This window comes from Gopherus flavomarginatus, chromosome 5, assembly GCF_025201925.1.
Source record: "Gopherus flavomarginatus isolate rGopFla2 chromosome 5, rGopFla2.mat.asm, whole genome shotgun sequence".
NCBI lineage: Eukaryota > Metazoa > Chordata > Testudines > Testudinidae > Gopherus > Gopherus flavomarginatus.
This window is the reverse complement of record NC_066621.1, coordinates 140,917,029-140,941,055: the sequence shown is the minus strand read 5'-3', so window position 1 is coordinate 140,941,055 and position 24,027 is coordinate 140,917,029. Positions and strand designations below refer to the sequence as shown.

General features: G+C 41.7%; 1 protein-coding gene and 2 long non-coding RNA genes across 4 annotated transcripts in view; 2 read left to right on the top strand and 1 right to left on the bottom strand.

Annotated features, from left to right (window-relative positions):
- The window catches only part of ASPG (asparaginase), a 78,867-nt gene extending 78,272 nt beyond the window's left edge, over window positions 1–595 (bottom strand). For both annotated transcript variants that reach the window (XM_050954155.1, XM_050954156.1), the window contains exon 1: window positions 385–595. In XM_050954155.1, the coding sequence (XP_050810112.1) occupies window positions 385–571 (187 nt within the window). In that variant the 5' untranslated portion in view covers window positions 572–595. The remainder of the gene's footprint in view (window positions 1–384) is intronic.
- A 109-nt stretch (window positions 596–704) lies between these two features.
- Window positions 705–8,548, top strand: LOC127051658 (uncharacterized). The gene is made up of 3 exons (XR_007774567.1): window positions 705–830; window positions 3,380–3,566; window positions 8,298–8,548. It is a non-coding gene; the product is annotated as an uncharacterized LOC127051658 (long non-coding RNA).
- A 2,888-nt stretch (window positions 8,549–11,436) lies between these two features.
- LOC127051661 (uncharacterized) lies at window positions 11,437–14,604 on the top strand. The gene is made up of 3 exons (XR_007774569.1): window positions 11,437–11,668; window positions 12,651–13,855; window positions 14,517–14,604. It is a non-coding gene; the product is annotated as an uncharacterized LOC127051661 (long non-coding RNA).
- Window positions 14,605–24,027: the final 9,423 nt, after the last annotated feature.

Below are 24,027 nucleotides of genomic sequence, written 5' to 3'. Positions count from 1 at the left end.
CACACCCAATCCCTCCCGCCCCCGCATATTGCTGTGCACCCCCAAGGGATTCATGCCCACTCTTCAATCGCCGAGACAGGTGGGTACCCCCAGGGGTTCTGGAACTAGGAGAGCAGCAGCACCCCAAGGTTTATGCAATAATAGCAACTAAATACCTGGCTTTCATCATGTGCTGTGTTTACATGTTTGTGCGATGACTTTCAGCACCCCGCCTATCACCACTGTTCTGGTGCCTCACACCACTCTCATGTCCACCTCCCCCCCGGCTTTGCTAGGTGCCCCTCCGGGACTGCAGCCACCATCGACCCAGAGCCTGCGGGCTGGTGGTGCCCTCGCAGCTCCTGCCCACACCAGCCCCTCTGCCCCGCCAGACGCTCCCCTCACCTTTCTCCTCCTCCACCATCCCGATGGTGCCGCCCGTGTTGATCACCAGCACCCGCACCTGCACCGGTGCCCTGCAGCCGCCCCCGAGCTCCAGGGAGCCCGAGCGCTGCGGGCAGGCCGGGCGCGGGGTGCAGGAGAGGGCTCTGCCCAGGGGGAACCCGCCAGCCGAGGGCGGCCCGGCCTCCATCCCGGCCACAATGAGACCCCTAACTCCCGCGCGCCAAGGCCATGCGGGGACCGGCCGGCTCCCGGCACCGCCCCTTTCCGGAGCGCCCGCCCCACAGGCGGGGCCTCGAAGGGGCTCGCCCGGGAGAGGGGCCGGCGCGGGGGTCGAGTGGTCCTGGGGCGCGAAGGCTCGGACGTCCCCCCACCCCCACAGCTGGGACTCCCGGGGAGACAGACCCACACACCGGGGCTTGGGGGGGCGGTACTGCCCCCCGAAACTGGTCAGCGACAAGGTCCCCTCGGTCCCCGGGCCCAGCCCCCCCAACCAGCGGGCAGAGCCAGCGCTTGGGTCTGTTGTCCCTAAGGAGACTCTGCTGCCCCCTGCTAAGAGCAGCGGCCCCGCCCGTGTGCTCGGCCTTTGAGACCCTGCCCGAGGAGCCAGCGGCGAGACGCGGCGAGCATGAACGCGGATCCTGTCCGCCGCCCAGGCATCTGCAGAAAAGGCATTTGAGGGGGCAGGGCATCTTCTGGGACTGGCACCTCTAGCAGACGCCCAGGTCCCGGCATCATGGGGGTGGGGGGCGGAAAGCAACCCGATTAATTTGAAACAAAGTTTAAAAAAATTAAAATGACTCAGATGAGGATTTCCCCAAATCCACAAAACCAAACTTGGTCCCTCATTCCTCGTTCCCTTGTCCTTATTAAAAAGCCAACTTGGGGGGGAGGAACCTCATTAATATAAATTTAAATATTCACGGTTCATGAAAACAAATGTATGCCTTTTAATATATTAAGAATATACTTTTTTGAGACACAACGAAGACCCCATCTCGCCCACTGTCATTGCCTCATAATTTGAATGAGTGACATTTAAGGATGTGTAAAATTGCAGACTACCTCTCTGGCCATCCCAAGTGACACATCACTTCTATTTGACCTTTCTGAAATAGCTGGAACCTGACACTCCATGACCCTAAGCTTCATTTCTATATAAAGCACTGTCAAAAATAGTTTGTCATGTTCAGGAAGTCAAAGCTAATTACAGATTCTAGGAACAGCTGCAAAATCGAAAATGGGGTTGTGTAATGTGGCAGCATTTCTGCAGAAAGCAATTTTTTTTTAAATAGCCTTTGGATAAGGAACTGGGAATAAGGGTCCAATTTTAGCTTCCTAAGAAACATTTACCACAAAGCTGACACAAACGTTTCTACAAGCCCCAGGCTCTTGGTCCAAGATGTAGGTGGTGTGGCTGGAGGAAGGGGACATGGACAGGATGCTGCTGCATCCACATGATTCCCAGTTGCCAAAGTGATCTTTGGGGTTACTGGCAGCTGCGAAGTAGTCTTCAGAGGACCAAGCTGCACTTGCATTCTCCACTCTTCACATAAAAACACAAATCTGTATCAAGCACAAATTGGCCAGTCTTGAGCGTTTGGCTGATTACCTATACAAAACTGAGAAGTGTGATATTGTTAATATGTTACATTTGAACATGCACAATATTAGGCTACAACAAACTACTGTGAACATGCACAATGGAAATATTGAATACTAATTAGAATTTTATTTTGGGGAGGAGATACATAAAAATGTGTCAAATAAAGGACTCTGGAAAAGTTACAACTTCCAAAAAGTTTTAAAAAAAACAAAACCCTTTTCTTCCCTCTTCCAAATTATATTATTTACAGTCTACCTCAGTAGCACAACATTAGTTGGATAAATTAAATCTGCCAAAATTAATTGAAGATGACCTGGGAAAAAATCTAGCCTGGCAAATAACCCTGAAATGAACAGAGAAAGCTCAGAAATATGTTGGATTTTTAGTTCTTCAACAAACACCTTTTTAGGCCTTCTGGAGTTAATTGTCATTTTAGCAAACACATAGTAGGGTATTAACATCTGGAAAATTAACACCAGATAAAATAAGCTTCCATTATTGCCCGTAAAATTTTGTGCTTTATCGCTCTCCTAAATCTAGACTGCATTTAAAACAACAGGAAACTCTCTGCTGTTTTCTGCATTTTTTATAATACTGTATATTTCATATTGTAGACATTTTCTTGCTATTCCATTTTTAGACACTAGAGGATAGTGTCAATTTACAGCAGGGATCTAATTGTAAAGAGACCAAAAATGGCATTGCATCTTAATATTGTCTCAAGAATTCCCACATCAGATTTGTTCAGTTTACTTAATTGCTAGCTCTGGAAAAAATCACCACAGAATCTGAAAAATAAACTAGGTTCTCACTTTTTCCTACAAGAAGACTAGTAATAAAGATTATTACTAAACTAAGCAGATATTTCTCTATTTACTTACTAGGCTCACACATGTCAAGAAGGTGTCTTATTAACAGTCATAGACTTCACTGCAGAATCTTTAGAATGATCTAATGACACAGACATGTAATTTGAGGTGACCTGAAAGATATTTTGTCACTTAGAAGAAGTCAAAGCCCCGTAAATATTCAAGTAGATTTGGAAAATGGAAATGGGGTAGAAATGTCATCTGTTGTAGCTTTTTCTGCAAAAATAAATGATAGGTGTGGAAGAGGCCACTTCTCATATCATGCAGGGGTGTGTAACTTGGGATGATGCAAGAAGTTTGTCATTTGCAAGAAATCAAAACCAATTCCTTATTGTGAGGAAAAGGGAAGTGGGTATGAGTGTGTCACAGGTCAGTGATTTCCACAGAAATTAAACTTTGATTCAGAGTAATTTCCCAGCTATTTCAGAAAAATCTAATGGTCATTTATACTTGTCACTTGGGATAAGTGTAGACTTCTACACTGATGCAAAAATGATTACTGATCGAATTCTTATATTCTTAGGTCATTACAAACTTGTCTGCACTTTTATTGAATTTTACGATATACTTAATCACACACAAGATGCTTGCAGAATATCGTAACTTACATGCTCATGTATCAGATGTTCGAGCTAGCCAACAGGAGCAGCAAATGGAGGTTTTGCGAGACAGTTCTCCAAAAGAGAGGAAGTAACTATATGACCCTAGGGGTGAGTTTATTGTCTGCCTGTCCGTTTTGTGCTTGCTGCTTGCCATGTGCCTGCTTGACTGAAGTAATATTAGCAACTGAATGCCTGGCTTCCATCATGTACAGCGTTTACAGGTTTGTTCAATGGCTTTCAACACCCCTCCTATAAACAGTGTTCTGGTGTTGTGGGTGCCTCACATCATTCTCCTGCCCTGGAGGATTCATGCCCACCTCACCCACTCTGCCCTGCTTTGCTAGATGCCCCTCAGGGGCTGCAGCCACCATCACAACACACACTGCCCTCTTTGCAGGCTGCAGGCCCCTTTGGGGTTCAACTCAGAGCCTGCGGGTTGGTAGTGCCCTCACAGCTTCTGCCCCTCCAAGGGTGATCCATTGGATATAGTGTATATTGTACAAGTATAGTGTACTTGGACTTTCAGAAAGCCTTTGACAAGGTCCCACACCAAAGCCTCTTAAGCAAAGTAAGGAGTCATGGGATAAGAGGGAAGGCTCTTTCATGGATCAGTAACTGTTTGAAGACAAGAAGCAAAGGGTAGGAATAAATGGTCCATTTTCAGAATGGAGAGAGGTAAATAACAGGGTACTCTAAGGATGTATAGTGGAACCAATTCTGTTAAACATACCCATATGTGATCTGGAAAAGGGGGTAAACAGTGAGGTGGCAAAGTTTGCAGATGATACAAAATTGCTCAAGACAGCTAAGTCCAAAGCTGAGTGCAAAGAGTTACAAAGGGATCTCACAAAACTGAGTGACCGGGCAACAAAAATTACAGATGAAATTCAGTGTTGACAAATGCAAAGTAATGCATATTGGAAAACATAATCCCAATGATACATAAAAAATGATGGGGTCTAAATTAGTTGTTACCACTCAAAAAAGAGATCTTGAAGTCACTGTGGGCAGTTCTCTCAAAACATCTGCTCAGTGTGCAGCAGTCAAAAAAAAAAAAAGTAACAATGTTAGGAACCATTAGGAAAGGTATAAATAATAAGACAGTAGATGATATAATGCCACTGTATTGTAGCCAATGATTTTAGTTTAGTATCCATTTATTGTGTGATGTTATGATTAATCAATATGTAATATGACATATATTCACTGTATGTTAATCAGAGTTGATTTGTAGGATTATAAAAGTATAAGATTGATCAGTATTTAGAGGAACTAGGTAGTAGATATGAGTAAGACAAGCTGAAATACAAGAGCCTGTGGGCTGAGGCCTGCAAGACTTTAGCTTAGCTATTTTTGACCTTGGAAACAAGAAATGATGGCGTAAGTCAACAACAGAGAAATAACCCGAAAGATTATAGGAAAAGAGGTACCAATTGGTAATATTGCGAAAGTAAGGCTAAGAAGATTGAATTTAAATTATAAAGTGCTGTAACAACAAATATTGTCTATAACACATGCCTTAACCACAAGATAAAGGTGGTACGTCAATATTAACAAGAACCTACATAACCTATAGAATTCAGTATCCTTTATATTTTTAGGGGACACAGACCAATAAGAAAGAAAGTGTTAACATTTTCGTGTACATGTGCAGAACGTAGGTATAGACAGACTCACATTATAAGAAAGGGTGCCTAGAGCAGGAAAATTGAGCTTCCTATGGGAGACTCCAGGAGGAGCCACTCCCATATTGATTATCAATGCATGAGAGAGCCAACAGACTATCATCATCTAGGAGGTTGTGAGTATGTCTGTAGGCATAACTGGTACATTGTACTTATCTTTAGGAATTGTATATGCTGTAACATTTATAACTTTGTTGGTAACTTTAATAAAACTACTACAAGATAGATGCTTTTGTACTTGTATATGTTATCTGCCTATAGTTTCATATGTTCCTATAGACTCTAGTTCCAACAAGCCTGTCTCCTATTTCCATCTCAACCTCAGTCCAAGTGTTTATGTTTTTAATATATAAGGCAACACCTCTTTCCTTTTTTCCCTGCCTGTCCTTCCTGAGCAAGCTGTACCCTTCTATACCAATATTCCAGTCACGCCTATTATCTCACCAAGTCTCTGTGTTGCCGACTTGTCATAGTTGTGTTTATTTACTAGTATTTCAAGTTCTTCCTGCTTATTCCCCATATTTCTTGTATTAGTATACGGACATCTAAGATACTGATTTGAATTCCCCCTCCTCCCCCCGTTCTGTCTTGTCTCTCCCTTATCCCTGCTCATGCTCCCCCCAAATTCCGGTCTGTCTCCCAGGTCTCCATGTTTTTCACTTACCTGTGGGCTTTGGTCACCTGCCCCTTTCGAATGTAGTTTAAAGCCTTCCTCACTAGGTTAGCCAGTCTGTATCCAAATATGCTCTTCCCCTTCCTCCATAGGTGGACCCCATCTCTGCTTAGCAGTGCTTCTTCCTGAAACAGCATCTCATTGTCAAGTAAACAACTGTAATGGAAGTTTTGATAAGAAATTAAATATTAGAGTTTTAAAGCAAGAAATGGAACAAAAAGCAATTAGTAGCTGTTGTGAGAGTGAGGAAAAAGAGGGACAAAGATGAGTAAGTCAATTAAGTCAGAAGAAATAATGAAAAGGATAAGTGGCATGCATATTTCATTTTGAATCTGATATATCCACTTAACTCCAAGCCACTTTAGAGCCAAAATCAGAATCTCCACAGAAACCCATGCCAGTGCCAAATCTTCCTAAATTACAGGCACCTACCCCAGCCAAAAGAAAATATAAAGGATTACGGCAAAACTCTACACCTAAATTGTCTACTGCTAAAGTTGACCAAACTTGGGAGATACCAGTCCCTCTAGAGAAAGAGGAACCCAGACTCCTCAGTATAACCGTGAAAGAGGAGAAAGACTCTATTTCTAATGTGGAACCAGTAAAATCCAGTAGTCATGTCTCTCCAATAGCCATGGTGACAAATGTAAAAACCTTAGAAGCCATTGCAAAAATGGTAGGGCCAATGAAAAAAAGGAGATCCAGTGGCTGACCACGCAGTACATTTAAAAACAGTAGAGAAGTTGTTCCAGTAAGATGAAGAGGATTTGGCTAAGATTTTACAGTTAACTGTAAACAGACCTGCCTTATGGAATATGTTGCCACCAGAATTTTGAGAAGGGGAAAAATCATTCAGGGACACTGCAGCTGTTAGAAAGATATATGCACCTAGGTTAGGCAGGAGTTATTTGGTAGCTAACATGAAACAATGGGAAGGCAAGTCACGGCGTGAATTTCATAATAAACTTTCTGCAGCTTGGATATCTAATAAAATGCCTAGAAAGGAAACAGAACCACAATATATTAATTTTCTTGTTAACAATTCTTTACCAGCAGTTCAGGGTAAAGTAAGGATGCATGTCAACCTCAGGAGCACTCTTCCAGAAGTGTTGGACATATTGTCTAAAGCTATAGTTATATTCAAACCCAACAGAAAGGTTCCAAGAGAACTCACCCTCCTATAGTAACTGTTCAAGGAGCCTCGGGTAAACCAGTAATTAAAGTAGATGGCCCCACAAACAGTGACACAGGGACAATCACCTGGTCCAAAAGGGTAGGATAATAATATTAAAATCAGATCAGACCCAAGGGGGGGCCATACCACGACTTCCCCAAATTCAAAATCCCAGATTCTATAACCCTAGAAACATGAATGAAGGGATAGGGACATGCTCCTTACCATCTTCACCAACCACAAGTAGAAAACAATTCATGCCTGACATGAATCATTACCACTCTCGTCCAAGAAGCCTGATCTATCGACCTCCTAGCCCTATAATGAACATGATGATTAAAGAACTTTAGCAAATAGAGGGAACACTAGATTCTCAAAAGCATGGAAGGCAAGAAATACAGCGGCCAATGAATTCCATAATGTTAGACAGCCAACATGCCCCACCTCAACCCATTGTAATAGCAACTGAACTGGCATCCTGGATTTCAACTCCATGCATGGAGTATAAAAACCAGGAAGTGAAGGAAAATATAGACTCAGAAGAATAGAATGTGTGACGCCAAAAGACTCCATGCAGTTGTAGCCTCTTTAGGAAGAGATGTAAATGGGAGACCCACAATATCAGCAATGATGAGGGGCCGCCATTTTCAATTTATTATTGATACTGGAGCCTCAATCAACATAATCAGTGATAAAAATCCAGAATTATCCCCTCTCTCATCAGGACAACCCAGGGTGTTAGCAACATTTGCAAGTAACCAGATCACAGAGGTGTTATCAAAACCGGTGGTGATAAAAATAGGGGATTTAACATATGTATTTGCACTAGTAAATTTGAAAAAAACAAAACAAAAACTCCAATTTATTGGGAGCAAATTTTCTGAGGACACATGGGTGCGTTATACCTTTGACCAATCACTTGCGATGCATAACTACAGCACCAGCATTAGACAATCAACCTGTTGTCATTTCCATTTGCGACATTGTTTCAACTGTAACAATACCAGGAATGCATACCCAAAAAACATTGTAGAAGGGAAAGGTGATATGCAGACATTAGTAACTAAGCATGTTGATGCTTTTGCTAATTCTAAATAGTATTACAGGATTGTTTGGTACAGGAATGTCAGTTTGGAATAAGCAGCAAAGAATCCTGTGGCACCTTATAGACTGAAGTTTTTTTGCTGCAGGATGGCCACCTTAAGGTCTGCTATAGTGTGGCCAGGGAGGTTGAAGCGTTCTCCTACAGGTTTTTGTATATTGCCATTCCTAATATCTGATTTGTGTCCATTTATCCTTTTCCGTAGAAACTGTCCAGTTTGGCCAACGTACATAGGAGAGGGGCATTGCTGGCATATGATGGCGTCTATTACATTGGTGGACGTGCAGGTGAATGAACCGGTGATGGTGTGGCTGATCTGGTTAGGTCCTGTGAGGGTGTCGCTGGTGTATATATGTGGGCAGAGTTGGCATCGAGGTTTGTTGCTTGGATTGGTTTCTGAGCTAGTTAGTATGATGCGGTGTGCAGTTACTGATGAGAATATGTTTCAGGTTGGCAGATTGTGGGCGAGGACTGACCTGCCACCCAAGGCCATCCTGCAGCAAAAAAACCCATCCTGCAGGTGGCCATCCTGCAGCCAAAAAACTTCAGGACCAGACTCCAAAGAGAAACTGCTGAGCTTCAGTTCATCTGCAAATTTGACACTATCAGCTCAGGATTAAACAAAGACTGTGAATGGCTTGCCAACTACAAAACCAGTTTCTCCTCTCTTGGTTTTCACACCTCAACTGCTAGAACAGGGCCTCATCCTCCCTGATTGAACTAAACTCGTTATCTCTAGCTTGCTTGCATATATATACCTGGCCCCTGGAAATTTCCACTACATGCATCCGACGAAGTGGGTGTTCACCCACGAAAGCTCATGCTTCAAAACATCTGTTAGTCTATAAGGTGCCACAGGATTCTTTGCTGCTTTTACAGATCCAGACTAACACGACTACCCCTCTGAAATTTGGAATAAGGTGAATGTTGTAATAATCAACATTTATGTAATCCAGGAAGAAGCTATTCAAGTGATTAAGTTAAAAGGAATTTATGGTTTACCAACGGATAAATCATTTATGGTGTATAATATGCACAAAATGACTAAATTGTTTAATAAAACTGAAGAGAAAAACCAATCAACTGCTAAAGTATAATAACGATCAAAACAGAAATCACCTTGGGGGAAAAAAATATTTGTTCAGCATATGGAGACATATATAATCAACACCATTGAGAATACCTTACATTTTTTATAACTGAAAAAGGTACCAGACTTAGAGACCAGCAAATTTTGAGTTGGTATTGCCCACAGTGTATTCAAAAGTGTAAAGGAGAGAAAGCTGAATGCCAAATGAAATGTAAGAAAATATCATTCGGGGCTATTAGAAACTTGGAATCTGTGACACCACATCCAAATCATGATACATGTTATTTAAGAAAAGCTTGTGACATGTCACAAACTTTATGTGTTTCGTTCACTCCCTTGCTACCTATGTTCAACCCAGATAAGGATGTGTTTGACCAATTGGCTACTGTCCAGTCCATAGGCCACCTAAAAAATTATATTTACAAGGAATTAATACAAGTACCTCTGCTAATAGTGTATCATCACGATACCCAAACAGGGAAAGGCCCGCACATGGCTTGTTGCTCTCAAAAGGGGCATGAACGAATCTGTAGGTGTAACGTATTTAAAGTAATAACTCCACTATGTGGTCAGCCAGACAGGTATCAACGAGATTTGAATGCAGCACAAATAATATGTCCAGTACAACTAACTAAATAGAAATATGCTATGGAGCAAATAGCCTATGCAGAAAAAGGACAGTATTTCGTAGTAACCAATCACAAACAATTCTATCATGGTAAACATAGATGTATGGTCAAAAAAAAATCCACATTTTTGTTTTAAACTACAAGTGCCTACAAAAATTGGTCATACAACAATATCTCCGATACCCATTTTTTAAAATGAAACTATTATTCTGAGTTAACCCTGATGATCAGGACTTGACTAAAAAAAGTACTCCAGTTTTTCATGCATATATACCACCACTAACCTTACAGCTAAAACAACTCCTAGAAAAAAATCACATTTAATTGAAATTAGTAATAACACGGATAAAGCAAATCAAGCAATAGTTAAAATTTTAGATAGTGGCAGTTCACAAAACAGTACACCTAAAAAAATGGGAATTGGATTAAACGGATGGATTATTGGCTACAGTATCCTTACTATGTTTACCATCCTTACCCTATGTCACATGGGAGAAAAACTTAGAGCAATATGTACAAAAAGGGTTAACTCCCTGCGGCATATGATTCAGCCTGTTTCTTTTCCCTTGTTGTCAGCAGCAGGCAGAAGTAATATGAAAGAAGGGTATGAGGATGTTAATACTGATGAAGAAATGCAGAGTATAAGTCCATATCAAGTTCCAGAAGCTTCATATTATTATAACTACACACCGCAATGCAAAGAAGTAAGTGCTCCACCAGTTAAGAGTCCCTAGAGAAAGAACCAATCCCTGATAATATAAAAGAATGACATGCAGATAGAGTTAAGTTTATATATAATCTTTAGATGCAGATTTAAGTTACAAATAAGATTTAAACATTATATCAGTTAGATTTGTTATGTGCTATTGTATTAATCATTACTGTCATATGTATGTGACTGGGCTCTTATTATCTAATCATCACTTCACGATGTGTGACGCCAAAAGACTCCATGCAGTTGTAGCCTCTTTAGGAAGAGATGTAAATGGGAGACCCACAATATCAGCAATGATGAGGGGCCGCCATTTTCAATTTATTGTTGATACTGGAGCCTCAATCAGCATAATCAGTGATAAAAATCCAGAATTATCCCCTCTCTCATCAGGACAACCCAGTGTGTTAGCAACATTTGCAAGTAACCAGATCACAGAGGTGTTATCAAAACCAGTGGTGATAAAAATAGGGGACTTAACACATGTATTTGCACTAGCAAATTTGGAACAAACAAAACAAAAACTGCAATTTATTGGGAGTAAATTTTCTAAGGACACATGGGTGCGTTATACCTTTGACCAATCACTTGCTATGCTGTCTGGTCACCCTAATTTAGAGGAACTAGGTAGTAGACATGAGTAAGACAAGCTGAAATGCAAGAGCCTGTGGGCTGAGCTCTGCAAAATTTTAGCTTAGCTATTTTAGACCTTGGAAACAAGAAATGATGGCATAAGTCAACAACAGAGAAATAACCAAAGAGATTATACGAAAAGAGGTACCAAGTGGTAATATTGCAGAAGTATAGCTGGAAAGATTGAATTTAAATTACAAAGTGCGGTAACAACAAATATTATCTCAAACACAGGCCTTAACTGCAAGATAGATAAAGCTGGTACATCAATATTAACAAGAACCTACACAACCTATAGAATTCAGGATCCCTTATATTTCAATGGGACACAGACAATAAGAAAGAAAGGGTTAACACTTTCATGTACATGCGCAAAATGTAGGTATAGATAAACTCACATTATAAGAAAGGGGTGCAGGAAAATTGAACTTCCTATGGAAAACTCCAGCAGGAACCACTCCTGTATTGATGATCAATCCATAAAAGGGCCAACAAACACCATCTAGGAGAATGTAAGTATGTTTGTAGGTATAACTGACATATTGTACTTATCTTTAGAAATTGTATATGCTGTAACATTTATAACTTTGTTGGTAACTTTAATAAAACTACTAAAAGATAGATGCTTTTGTAACTGTGTGTGTTGTTTGTCTATGGTTCCATGTGTACCTATAGACTCTGCATCCAAAACAAACATCAATAACTCTGTTGAACTTTAGACTGTAGCTACCACAGCTGAACCCACTAAAGTTTAATTAACATTAAATAAAATTAAGGTTACACTATAAACCCATGGTGTGTTCACACCTCAAATACTGCATGCAATTCTGGTCACCCCATTCAAAAAAGATATCTTGGAATTGGAAAATGTACAGAAGAGGGCAACAAAAACGATTAAGTGTATGGAACAGCTTCCATATGAGAAGACATTAAAAAGACTGACTTTTGAGCTTGGAAAAGAGATGAGTAAGGGGGGATATGATAGATGTCTATAAAATCATGAATGGTGTGGAGAAAGTGAAGTAGTAAGTATTATTTACACCTTCACATAATACAAGAACCAGGAGTCATCCAACGAAATTAACAGGCAGCAGGTTTAAAACAAACAAAAGGAAGTATTTCTTTACATACAATGCACAGTCAACCTGCGGAGCTAGTTGCGAGGGGATGCTGTGAAGGCCAAAAGTATAACTAGGTTAAAAAATAATTAGGTAAGTTCATGGAGAATCAGTCCATCAATGGCTATTAGCCAAAATGAATAAGCCTCTGACTGCTTGATGCTGGGAGTGGATGACAGGTTGATGGATCACTCGATAATTGTCCTGTTCTGCTCATTCCCTCTGAAGCATCTGGCATTGGCTACTGTTGGAAGACAGGATACTGGGTTAGATGGACCACTGATCTAAGCCAGAAGGTTGTTCTTATTTAATTATATGAAATGTTCACGCTAAAGAGTTAGAATGTAAAGGAAATAAATGATCTCTGTATCCTCAGGACAGATGACCCAAATTCCTGCCTTTTGATATTCTGAATAGAAACCTGAATAGTTACACTGGGGCTCACGATACAAAGTGCATCCTCTGACGCAGAAAAACTACAGAGAATTTCTAGATGTTCCTTAGACTCAATACTCTACTATCAGTAGACACATATTCCTTCTCTTTCTGCCTCCTGGCTATGGAGCAGAAAAAACAAACTCCCTACTACAGCACGGGAACAAATCTACACAGACAGTGCCCTAGAGCCCCAACCAGGAGTATTCTATCTGCTAACCAAGATCCATAAACCTGGAAATCCTGGGCACCCCATCATGTCAGGCATTGGCACTCTTACAGCAGGATTATCTGGCTATTTGGACTCTCTTCTCAGACCCTACACTACCAGCACTCCTAGCTATCTTCAAGACACCACCGACTTCTTGACAAAACTACAATGCATTGATGATCTTCCTGAAAACACCATCCTGGCCATCCTGGATGTAGAAGCTCTTTATACTAATATTCCACATGAGGATGGACTACAAGCTGTCAGGAACAGTATCTCTGATGAGGCCATGGCACACCTGGTGGCTGAGCTTTGTAACTTTGTCCTCACTCATAACAATTTCAAATTTAGAGACAACTTATACCTTCAAGTCAGCGGCACTGCTATGGGTACCCACATGGCCCCACAGTATGACAATGTTTTTATGGCTGATTTAGAACAACGCTTCCCCAGCTCTCGTCCCCTAGCACCCTCCTCTACTTGCACTACATTGATGATGTCCTTGGACTGAGGGGAAGGAGGCCTGTAGCGAGGCAGTGGGATACCCCACAGCCCCGCTGAGGGACGGACCTCCCGACATCAACGTGGGCAGAGCCACTGGGTCCTGCACCCGCCCCTCAGAGGTCATGGCGCAGACCTGGAAATATAAGAGCTCCCCTGCAGAGCTCAGTTGAGAACCAGCCACCGCAGAGACCTGACGTCTGCAGCTGAGCTCCCTCTTGGGAGACAGTAGCAGCCTGCAGCCAGCCTGAGCCTGCAGCCAGCCTGAGCCCGCACCCGGCCAGCTGAGCCTGGCCCGTGCCAGCTACCCCGAGGAGGACTGGCTGAGCCTGCCCCGTGCCAGCTACCCCTAAGAGAAGCTGAGCCTGCCCTTCACCACGTATCCAGAGGAGCCAATGGTGTTAGAGACAGCCGAGGACGCTAGCACGACCCAGGTACCCTACGAGGGGGAGTGTGGAAGTAGCCTGGGGGCAGCCGAGCCCAGTCTGGCTGCAACACTGCCAGAGCCTATGTCAGTGTGTTGCAGCCAGGATCCCCACTGACAGCAGTGAGTTTCTGCTGCTGCTAGGCCCCGAGCTGGGACGCAGTGGAGTGGGAGGGCCTGCGTTCCCCGTCATCCACTCCTTGGGTGGCAGACTCCCCCTTTTCCCTGGCCTGGAGAGGCTAGGACCTCCTGCTGACTATTGACTCAGTCCCTGCTTAAAGGCCTCAGTCTCTGACTATTTGCTTGCTGCCCCACCCTGACCGAGGGCCCGGGCTGCTATTGAACAGCTGACTCAGCCCCTGCCTAAGGGCCTGAGTCTCTGACGGGTTGCTTGCTGCCCCGCCCTGACCTGACCTAGGGCCTGGGCTGCTAACTGACTATTGACTCAACTCCTGCTGAAAGGCCTGAGTCCCTGACCGTTTGCCTGCTGCCCCGCCCTGACCTAGGGCTGGAGGTGCTATTTAACTGCTGACTCAGCCCCTGCCTAAGGGCCTGAGTCTCTGACTGTTTGCTTGTTGCCTTGCCCTGATCCAGGGCCTGGGCTGCTATTTGACTATTGACTCAGCCCCGGCTCCAAGGGCCTGAGCGTGTGTTATTCCCCACGACCACAGAGCCATCGGCCGGCGAACTAGAGCGAGGCTGTGGGATACCCCGCAGCACCGCTGAGGGCTGAACCACGACAAAGCTGCACTACAAGGCCCTTGAAGAATTCCACTTGGATTTCAACAATTTCCACCCCACCGTCAACCTCAGCCTGGACCAGTCCACACAAGAGATCCACTTCCCGGACACTACAGTGCAAATAAGTGAGGATTTTTTTAAACTAATGAAACTGCATTTAATGGGTGGCTCTGCTGTGAAGCATGACTGTCAATAAGACACCTTAACAACATGCCTGATCCCTGTAAATACGCAAAGAAATATTTGCTTAGTGTAGTAGTAATTTTTTTTAAACTAGTGATGATGCATAAATTGAGAGCCTAGCTTAATTTTCAGCTCCTATGGTGATTTTTCAAAGCTAGCAATTAGGAAGAATTTTTTTTACTAGCAAACTGAGCAAATCTGATGTGGAAATTGTTGAGATAATATTAAGATGCAATCCTGCAATGTCACTTTTGCAACCACTTTACAGAGTGGAACCCAACTGTAAATTCACACTACTGTCAATGTCCAACAATGGAATAGCAAGGAAATTTCTACTAGAGGAAATGTATGCAAAAATGCAGAAAAGAGCATTTAGTTTCTTATTGTTTTAGATGCAGTCAAAAGTCAGGAGAACAAAAAAAAGTCAAGATTTTAACATAAAGCAAAGTCAGGCCCTGTTACTAATACTTTTAAGAAGTGTACACCACACACAATGTGCATCATACACAATGTGCATAACATTGCTCAACTGTTTCATCAACACAGAAGTAAAAATTAAATTATAGCAGCAAATAACATGCAGGCAAGGAAAAAACAAATTGGTAAAGAAATTATTAAGGTACCTAGTAACTACAAATTGTGTAAACAAATTCCTTGTTAGTACCAGTCATAATCTGGGTCAGTGATACTGAATTCTTACCCAGGCACATGTTATTCTAAACAATCTTGTTCAGTGTCTAGTTAACAATATTGAATCCCGACACAGCAATATTTGATAAATTGGTTACTGTCCATTCAGTAGGTTATTTGAAACATAGCATCTGTAAGAAACAACTGGATCTATATCAACTACTGGTATATCACAGAACAAAGCAACAAATGGAACAGAGAAGCTAGCCATTCCTGTTTCCTGCCCAGCAAAGCTTACCAGAGGGTGACAACCAGCAGTAAGAGTAACCTATAACATGGATAGACAGTACTAATTATAAGAAATATATATCTATCCATATCTATAGATACATATATGAAAAGCCTCATTTGTAATGTCACTACTGCAAATTTCTGTTTTACTTCTCATATACATAGTACTGTGGGACACACTGTGATAATGCCTATCCCAGTATTTCAAAACACTCATCCCACTACTAATGATGATACAGGTGGTAACTGTAATTGTCTAATAGAAGTGTGTTCCTAAGTAGCAAAGTAAAAGGGCCAGACTGCAACACTAGATTGGAAAAGGATTGTTATGCTTGGATATGAGGTGGAGTTATATGTAGACATATACACTACAAATACCACATTCATATTATCCATATATATTATTTGGGAGTGCCCTCAAGGCTCAGTCATAAAAATACATTCCTCAAAGTCCCAGACCTAACATTCCCAGGCCCACCATAAGGAATAAAAAAAATAAATTGGAAAACAAAATCTGTCCACCAGTCATACGAAGGAATGTGCAAAATAAGGGAGAGATGGGGCATGAATGTGTGGATAATAACATAAGGTGACCATAGAACAGTGTTTAGCCCACTAGGTGATCTTCAGTCCAGGCATTATGCTTTTCCAGGATGATGAGTAAACCATCCTTTCCATAAAAAGTCAGAAAGTGGGAAAATGTAGTAGAAAGAGAGAGCCTGAGGCACCAGGCCTGATATGAGAGGCCTATGGCCTTAATTAAAGCAGTCAGGCCCTGGTGATACAAAGCAAAGTCAGGCTGTGGGCAGAAGTCAAGCCCTGTTACAAAACATGCCTACTTGTAAGTTCACAAAACCTGGCAAGAACGGGGCTGGTACTGCAAAAACACAAACATCCCTAAGGGTATGTCTTCACTGCTGGCCAAATAGGCAGGCAGTGATCAATCCAGCGGGGATCGATTTATCACGTCTAGTCTAGACATGTTAAATTGATCCCTGAGCACTCTCCTGTTGACTCCTGTACTCCAGTGCCACGAGAGGCGCAGGCAGAGTCGATGGGGGAGCGGCAGCAGTCAACTCACCACAGTGAAAACACTGCGGTAAGTCGATCTAAGAATGTCGACTTCAGCTACGTTATTCACGTAGCTGAAGTTGCATAACTTAGATCGATCCTCCCTCCCTCCACCCCCACCCCCTAGTGTAGACCAGACCTTAGAAGTGCTTGGCAGACTGTTGACTCATATCCAGCTTCTCATCCACTCTAATCCCTAGGTCCTTTTCTTCAGAAAAAATAATTACACAGGGACTAACCCCCCAAGCGTCAAGAAACGAAAAATGAAGTGCTTTATAGACTCATAGACTCTAGGACTGGAAGGGACCTCGAGAGGTCATCGAGTCCAGTCCCCTGCCCTCATGGCAGGACCATATATTGTCTAGACCATCCCTAATAGACATTTATCTAACCTACTCTTAAATATCTCCAGAGATGGAGATTCCACAACTTCCCTAGGCAATCTATTCCAGTGTTTAACTACCCTGACAGTTAGAAACTTTTTCCTAATGTCCAACCTAAATCTCCCTTGCTGCAGTTTAAGCCCATTGCTTCTTGTTCTATCATTGGAGGCTAAGGTGAACAAGTTTTCTCCCTCCTCCTGTTGACACCCTTTTAGATACCTGAAACAACAGACTGATCAACTACACCTCAGTCTACTATATATGGACAATTAAGTAGGCAATACAAATAAAAAAGAATTTCAGACTGAAAAACTGAGAATGAGCAATTTAACACCTAAAACTGATATATTAACATGAGTTACCCAAAAACAGTTAACTGTAGCAATCAAGGGCACACCTGCAATCCATTTGGTATGCAGACAAAAGCAACAGATAAGGTATAGGATGCTAAGTAACCAGGTCAGAAGAGCAATACCTAACTTGTTTGCATAGATGTATCTAAACAGGTGTCTCGGGGGGGCGGGGGGAGGGTTTGTCCAGCTGAGGTGGGATTTGAACGTCCTGCCATTCACTGACCTGGTCCATTATAATGGGTATACTCATGTTCGTGGTCCTGTAGAGTCTACAGAATGCTAGGACCGTGCTTTGTTGACAATAAACCTGGCCGGAGGCCTTTGCTACTGAAACAGGTCTGAGATCTTTGTGGGCAGTTCAATCGAGGTCTGCTGTGTTGGCTATCTGTGCAGAGGTGGGACAGCACACAGAAAGAAAACATATACATAAACACACAACCAGCAACTAACAGTTTTTTATCTTGGTGTTAATTTGCTAGATTACTAAGGAAAGAAATAACACAGTAGCACAGTATTGAAGACAGCAAGAGGTTGGATGGCTCAGGAGACTAGTAAGATGATGATATACACTTCAAGGTCATCATCTTGAAAGCAATGATCAAACATCATTAACATCTGCTGGTTGCTCAATAGTTTATCTGAAATAAATTGGTGGTGTCAGTTAAGTTAATAATGCAAGGTAACTATTACAAATGACATAACTATGCTTCGAGGCATATTGATTGATGGATGAATCAAGTAGCGATTTGAAACATCAGCCTCGCCCTTGGGCACCCAACAGCAGTGGGAAACCTACATAAATACAACATTTAAAAAAAAAAAAAAGACAATGATACATTGACGCATTAATTGGTACATCCACTAGATCCAAATCCTTTAAGAGTTTCTCCATGGAGAAAAAGTGGCACATTCATTACCCATTCATTTGGTTTATGTTTAGCACTTTCCATGTGTTCTACAACTGCCTATCTTCAAACTTACACTGAAATGAAATTGTAGGTGCATTAAAACATGAATCCCTATGCCCCGTTGAGTAGCCTCTACATGTCAGAAGCAGTTTATTGGAGTGTGTTGAGCTATGTAATTTAAAGCACATTCAAAAATCAACCACAAGAGGGAGGGGTTGCACACACTGAATAAGTGACACTGGTTCTTTCAGTAAAATTTAGTTAATAGTTAATATACTCCCCCCACCACTCCCCATGTAAAAACTAAAGATTCTCTGCAAAAATGCAAATTTTGCATTTTTCTGTGGCAAATGGGTTTCTAGGCTCCCTAATGATAAGCAGCTACAGAGAATGCAAAAACATTTGTGCCAGCATTTAGTTTTACTGACACTATGAAATACATGATTCCTAAACTATGAGATCCTAAGATGAAAGACATAAAATTGTAAAAATTATTTCAACAATTTTCAAATGTGACTTTCAAAAATCAGAATGAAAAATGTGTCTTTCCTTTACTTTTGCATATACAGTAGATTCTGTTTATTAGCAATCCTTTGGTTGCCAGCAAAAAGTTGACATTATTCCACAGTTGCTAATAAGTGGAAGGGCAGGTTTCCAGGGCTGCAGCCAAGGAAGGAAGTGCTGGGATTTCTGAGGGAAGATATCAGTCAGAAAGTCTCAAATATAAGCAAGGCATACACCATTCCAAGTTTTAAAAGCAGCACCACCAACTTAAATTCAGACCCTATAAAAAAATACAGGGTAGACATAATAGTTGCTTAAATCTGTGAAGAAATATGCTGCCGCATGCTGTACAATTACAAGGAAGAGAGAAATTCTGCTAAAACCCATGTTAGAGACGTGAATGATCAAACCTAATGTCACCAGGACATGTTTTGCTAATGCAAGGTTGCACAAAATAAATAAGCGTGCACCCTGTGCTGAGCGCATAACTGGAAAAAAGCCCTCTTATTACACCCTATTACTTTCCTGGGAGAGGATTAGTTTGACAATGCCAAGATTAGCATAGTAATTTATTATTTGTTTTAGTACCTCCAAATGAGTTCCCTCAATAAGATTGACATAAAACACTATTTGGTTAAAATGCCATAATTTCCTTAGGCAGGATTACTTACAAATCATCCTTTTATGCCATTTACACTCGCCTGATATTTTTTTTTTACTATTATTTCTATAAAATAATATTTTAGAAAGCCAGCCCTATTTTCCACTAGAAAGATTACTGATTAAAGAGATGTTGGTGAAAAACAATAGAATGGTGTTTAATACTAGTAGAGGATAGGGTGCAGCTGCATAACACAACACCACTTCATAAGTATGAATTAATTACTTATAGTTAGGAATATTTCTGGTTTATAGGTAACAACTTGCATAAATTCTACTTGGTGAACTTTGAACTCTTATAGTAAAAATTTGCCAGGTTTAATAAATATTTCTTGCAATCATGTAGAAAATAAAATCCTAATGAAGGCCACAGGAGTTTGTTTAAATTAAAAGACAATTAATTTAATTAATGGAGAAAGAGTATATTTCCATTTGCCAACTGATGACCACATAGCTATTATATCACCACTCTAGAATGACTACGTGTGGTGTCCACTTGCCAAGTTACCTTCAGCACCCTACATGCATCTTTTCAGATCATAAACTGCTTGTACTGTAATGCCCTTCCACATGAGACTATCTATCCAGTTGGAGTACTATTACAAGTCTTTCCAATGACCATGGAATACTATGTCGAGTTCTAGTGTTCACATTTTTAAAAAGGTTTTGAAAAATTGGAGAGGGTGCAAAAGAGCTATAAAAATGATGTGAGGGCTGGAAAAATGCCTTATAGTGATAGACTTGAGAGCTCAATCTGATTATTTTATCAAAAAGAAGATTGAGAAGTGACTTGATTACAGTGCTTAAGTACCTTCACGGAGAGACGATATAAGGTAGTAAAGGGCTCTTTAATCTAGAAAGAACAAGAACCCACAGCTGGAAGCTTAAGCCAAACAAATTCAAATGAGTAATTAATTTTTTTTTTTTAAAAAAACAGTGAGGGTGATTATCCATTGGAACAATCTACCAAGGGAAGGGATGGGTTCTCCATCTGTTGATATCTTCAGATCAAGACTAGATGCCTTTCTGGTAAATATGCATTACTGGAACACAAATTATTGGGCGCAATGCAGAAGTAACTGGGTGAAATTTAATAGCTTGTCATATACTGTACCAGAAGTCAAACTAGATGATTTGAGAGTCTCTTGTGGCCTTAAACTCTATGTATCTATCCCTTCATATTTTTCCATTTGTTTAGATTCATTCAAAAAGAACACTAATGTAAGTAATGTAGATTATCTGTTGAATTCAAGTTTTGATTATAATGCCCATGAAAAAAGTGTGTCAGTTAAGTGGAGGTGTGAATATAATAAAGAGCAAATTATTTAAATTATGGGGACATATGCTTCTTTACAGTTAGGGTGCAATCTTGTTTCCCATTACAAGCCAAAACTTCAATCCCCTTTTAACTAGAATGAAGCAAAATATCATCTCTTTCCTCTGGGTATCTTTTTCATGGAAATCTGGATCAACTCACATTATCTTAATATTTCCTTGGCATTCAGTTTTCATGTAACTTCTTAATTATTTTTAGCCCATCATATCCTGGAAATTAAATATCCTAAATCTCATTATTAATGTCTATGGCTCAAGCACTACAAGAGAAAAAGTGAGCTGCCTTTCACTGTTTTCAGTTGATCACATATAAATTGTGCTTGTTTTCACGTGTACTCGAGTCTGTTGTCATTCTACAATTTACAAACTTCACAAATGTATTTAAAAATTACCTACATTTCAAAATGTCAACTTAGCCAAGACATGAGAAGAGATGAACGTTAAAATAACACCAGTGTAAACATTTTTTACAATGTAGGAGAGTTAGGCCAGTTCCTCTGGGAAGATGTTAGAAGACTTAAGTCTCCAGGTAGGGGTATAGGAACTCTTCCTATTCACCTGCCTAAAATGTTGGCAGAGCAGAAAGAAGCCAGCTTGTAGCAGGGTCCATTAAGCACTTACATTTTTAATCACTTAAAGAGGTGGTTAGGGTCAGCATCTTACCCCATCATAGAGTCTTGCTGACTGCCTATGGTGTACAGTCATATCCCCAGCACATCACCTTGGCAGGGATGAAAGTAAAGTCAAAGACTTACAGTACGGGGGCCGGCTCCAGCCCCTGGAAGGGGCAGTGCTGGGGGTCAGCATCTCCCAGCCAGCCCTTCCACACTGCCTGGCCCGCGCAGCCCGGGACTCCAGCAGCAATTTAAAGAGCCTGGGGCTCCGGCCGCTGCCCTTTTAAATTGCCTACCCACATCAGCGGCTGAGGGGGGAGGGGGCAAAAGGGGTAATGACGTTAAAGCGCTGCTGTGGCAGTGCTTTAAGCAGGGTTCTTCGCTGCAGCAGAGCTTTAATGTCGCTGCCCCTTTTGCACACACCCCCCGGCATCACCTCTCTGATACAGCCTTTCCTTTTCATCATAAAACTCTCATCAAGGCTCTCATCATCTCATGTTTTGATTACCACCACATCCTTTTCTTTGGCCTTGACAAATGCAACCTTGCCTCACTTGTACCATTCAGGTTGCTACTGCAATGATCAAAGCCTATTGCTTTGACCAAGAAACCCCTCCCTTTGCATTCCTCCACTGGCTCCCCCCCTTCTTTGTTTCATTAAACATTATGTCTTCACTTTCAAGGCCCTTTATGACCTATCCCCACCCTATCATCTCATTCACTATCAAAAGGTCAATCCCTGCCCTTTGATCAGCCTATGATGACTTCCCCCATCACCCACTTATTAAACTTTCAAACAAGTACCTTCATGCTTTCTACTACGCTGCCCTTCACACTTTGCAGGAGCTCCCTGTAAACATCTGAAACGCTAACTCATCATCATCCTTCAAACTCTCCTTTTCCATGATGCCTACAAAAAAAAACTTGACACCTAGATTGCTCATGTGCTGTGACCACAGAACTACAGTTGCCAAGAGAGGAAAATATTTACTAAGGAAAATCTCCCCAATAAACTATGGTCTGGGTCATTTAGAATTCCTGCCCCTCTGCTGAGATATCACAGGGTCATGTGAGCATCTTGGTGAAATACAGGCCCTTCTAATAACAGCAAAAGGTAGTGGCATCAAAAAGGTTATTTAAATTAACGTATAGTGGAAATGTCCACCTCGCCAAACCACCAGAGTTGGTACTGACACCTGGTTGGAAGAATCAGGTAAGTGACCAAGCACTGAATGATCATCCCTCGTTTTGGTCTGTCTAGCTCAGGGGTTTGACACAATAAGAGGGCCTGTGTGAGAATACTGGAAGACTGTCACTGCCTGTGGACAAAGTTCTGTTCTGTAGATAAAACTAATGCCAGCCGGACCTTTGGAGAAAACTCGCCAATCTTATTCTCTCTCCTACAAATCCTATTTTGTAAAATATGGTTGGCACAGCAACTATTTTAAAGCAATATAGTAAGTAACGGCAGTTCTTTGAGATGTGTGGTCCCCTATGGGTATTTACTGAGGATGCACATACAATCCATGTGCCTGGGACCAAATTCTACAGTAGCAACATCCATTGGTCTGCACCAGCGCCCTGTGCCTTCTTGTGCTCCCAACTGAGGGCATCAAGGGCAGTACAGACTAACCATCTCTCCAGTTCTGACTACTGTGAATCACAAGATGACCCTAGTGGAGGTGAAGGAGGAAAGGTTGTGAATACACATAGGGACCACACCTCAAAGAACTCCAGTTACTGTATGGTAAGTAACCTTCCTTTCTTCTCCAAGTGCTGGTCTCTATGCACGTTCACTGGAGATTTCTGGAAGGGTACCGTTCTGTGCCTGTAAAAGGCTAGAGCTCTGCATGCATCCAGGGAACGAAGTCTTGTCTCTATGCTTTGGTGAGACTTAGGGTAAAACACCAGAAGGTGAACAGTCTTGTTAAGATGAAACTCAGAAAGTATGTTAGGTCTGAACTTAGCACAATGTCGCAACAAAACCTTGTCTTTGTGGAACACTGTACAAGTTGGATCTGCTGTAAGGGCGCCAAGCTCCCCAACCCTGCTAGCAGAAGTAATCGCCATCAAGAAGGCAATTTTCAAAAACAGGTGCAGGAAGGAACAAGAGGCTAAAAGTTCAAACAGTGATCTCATAACAGTAGAAAGGATGATGTTTTGGTCCCAAGAGGACTGATTTTGAAATTGGAGAGAATAACTTTATGATGTCCTTCAGGAATTTTGCAGAAGTGAGATGAATAAAGACTAAGCAGCCCTCCCCTGGGGGATGGAAAGCATTGACAGCTGCCGAATGTACCCAGAGAGATCTGAAAGATAAGCCAGACATCTTCAGCGAGAGAATATACTGTACTCCAGCATGAAGGGGATTCCCAATCCCTTAGCAGGTAAGCAATGCTGCTGGGAACCAAAGGGAGAAACATTTCCACTTAGTGGAGTAACGTTTCCATGGAGTGTCTCCTGCTGTTATTCAGGATGGACTAAACTCAGAGCATGCTCTCTATTTGTT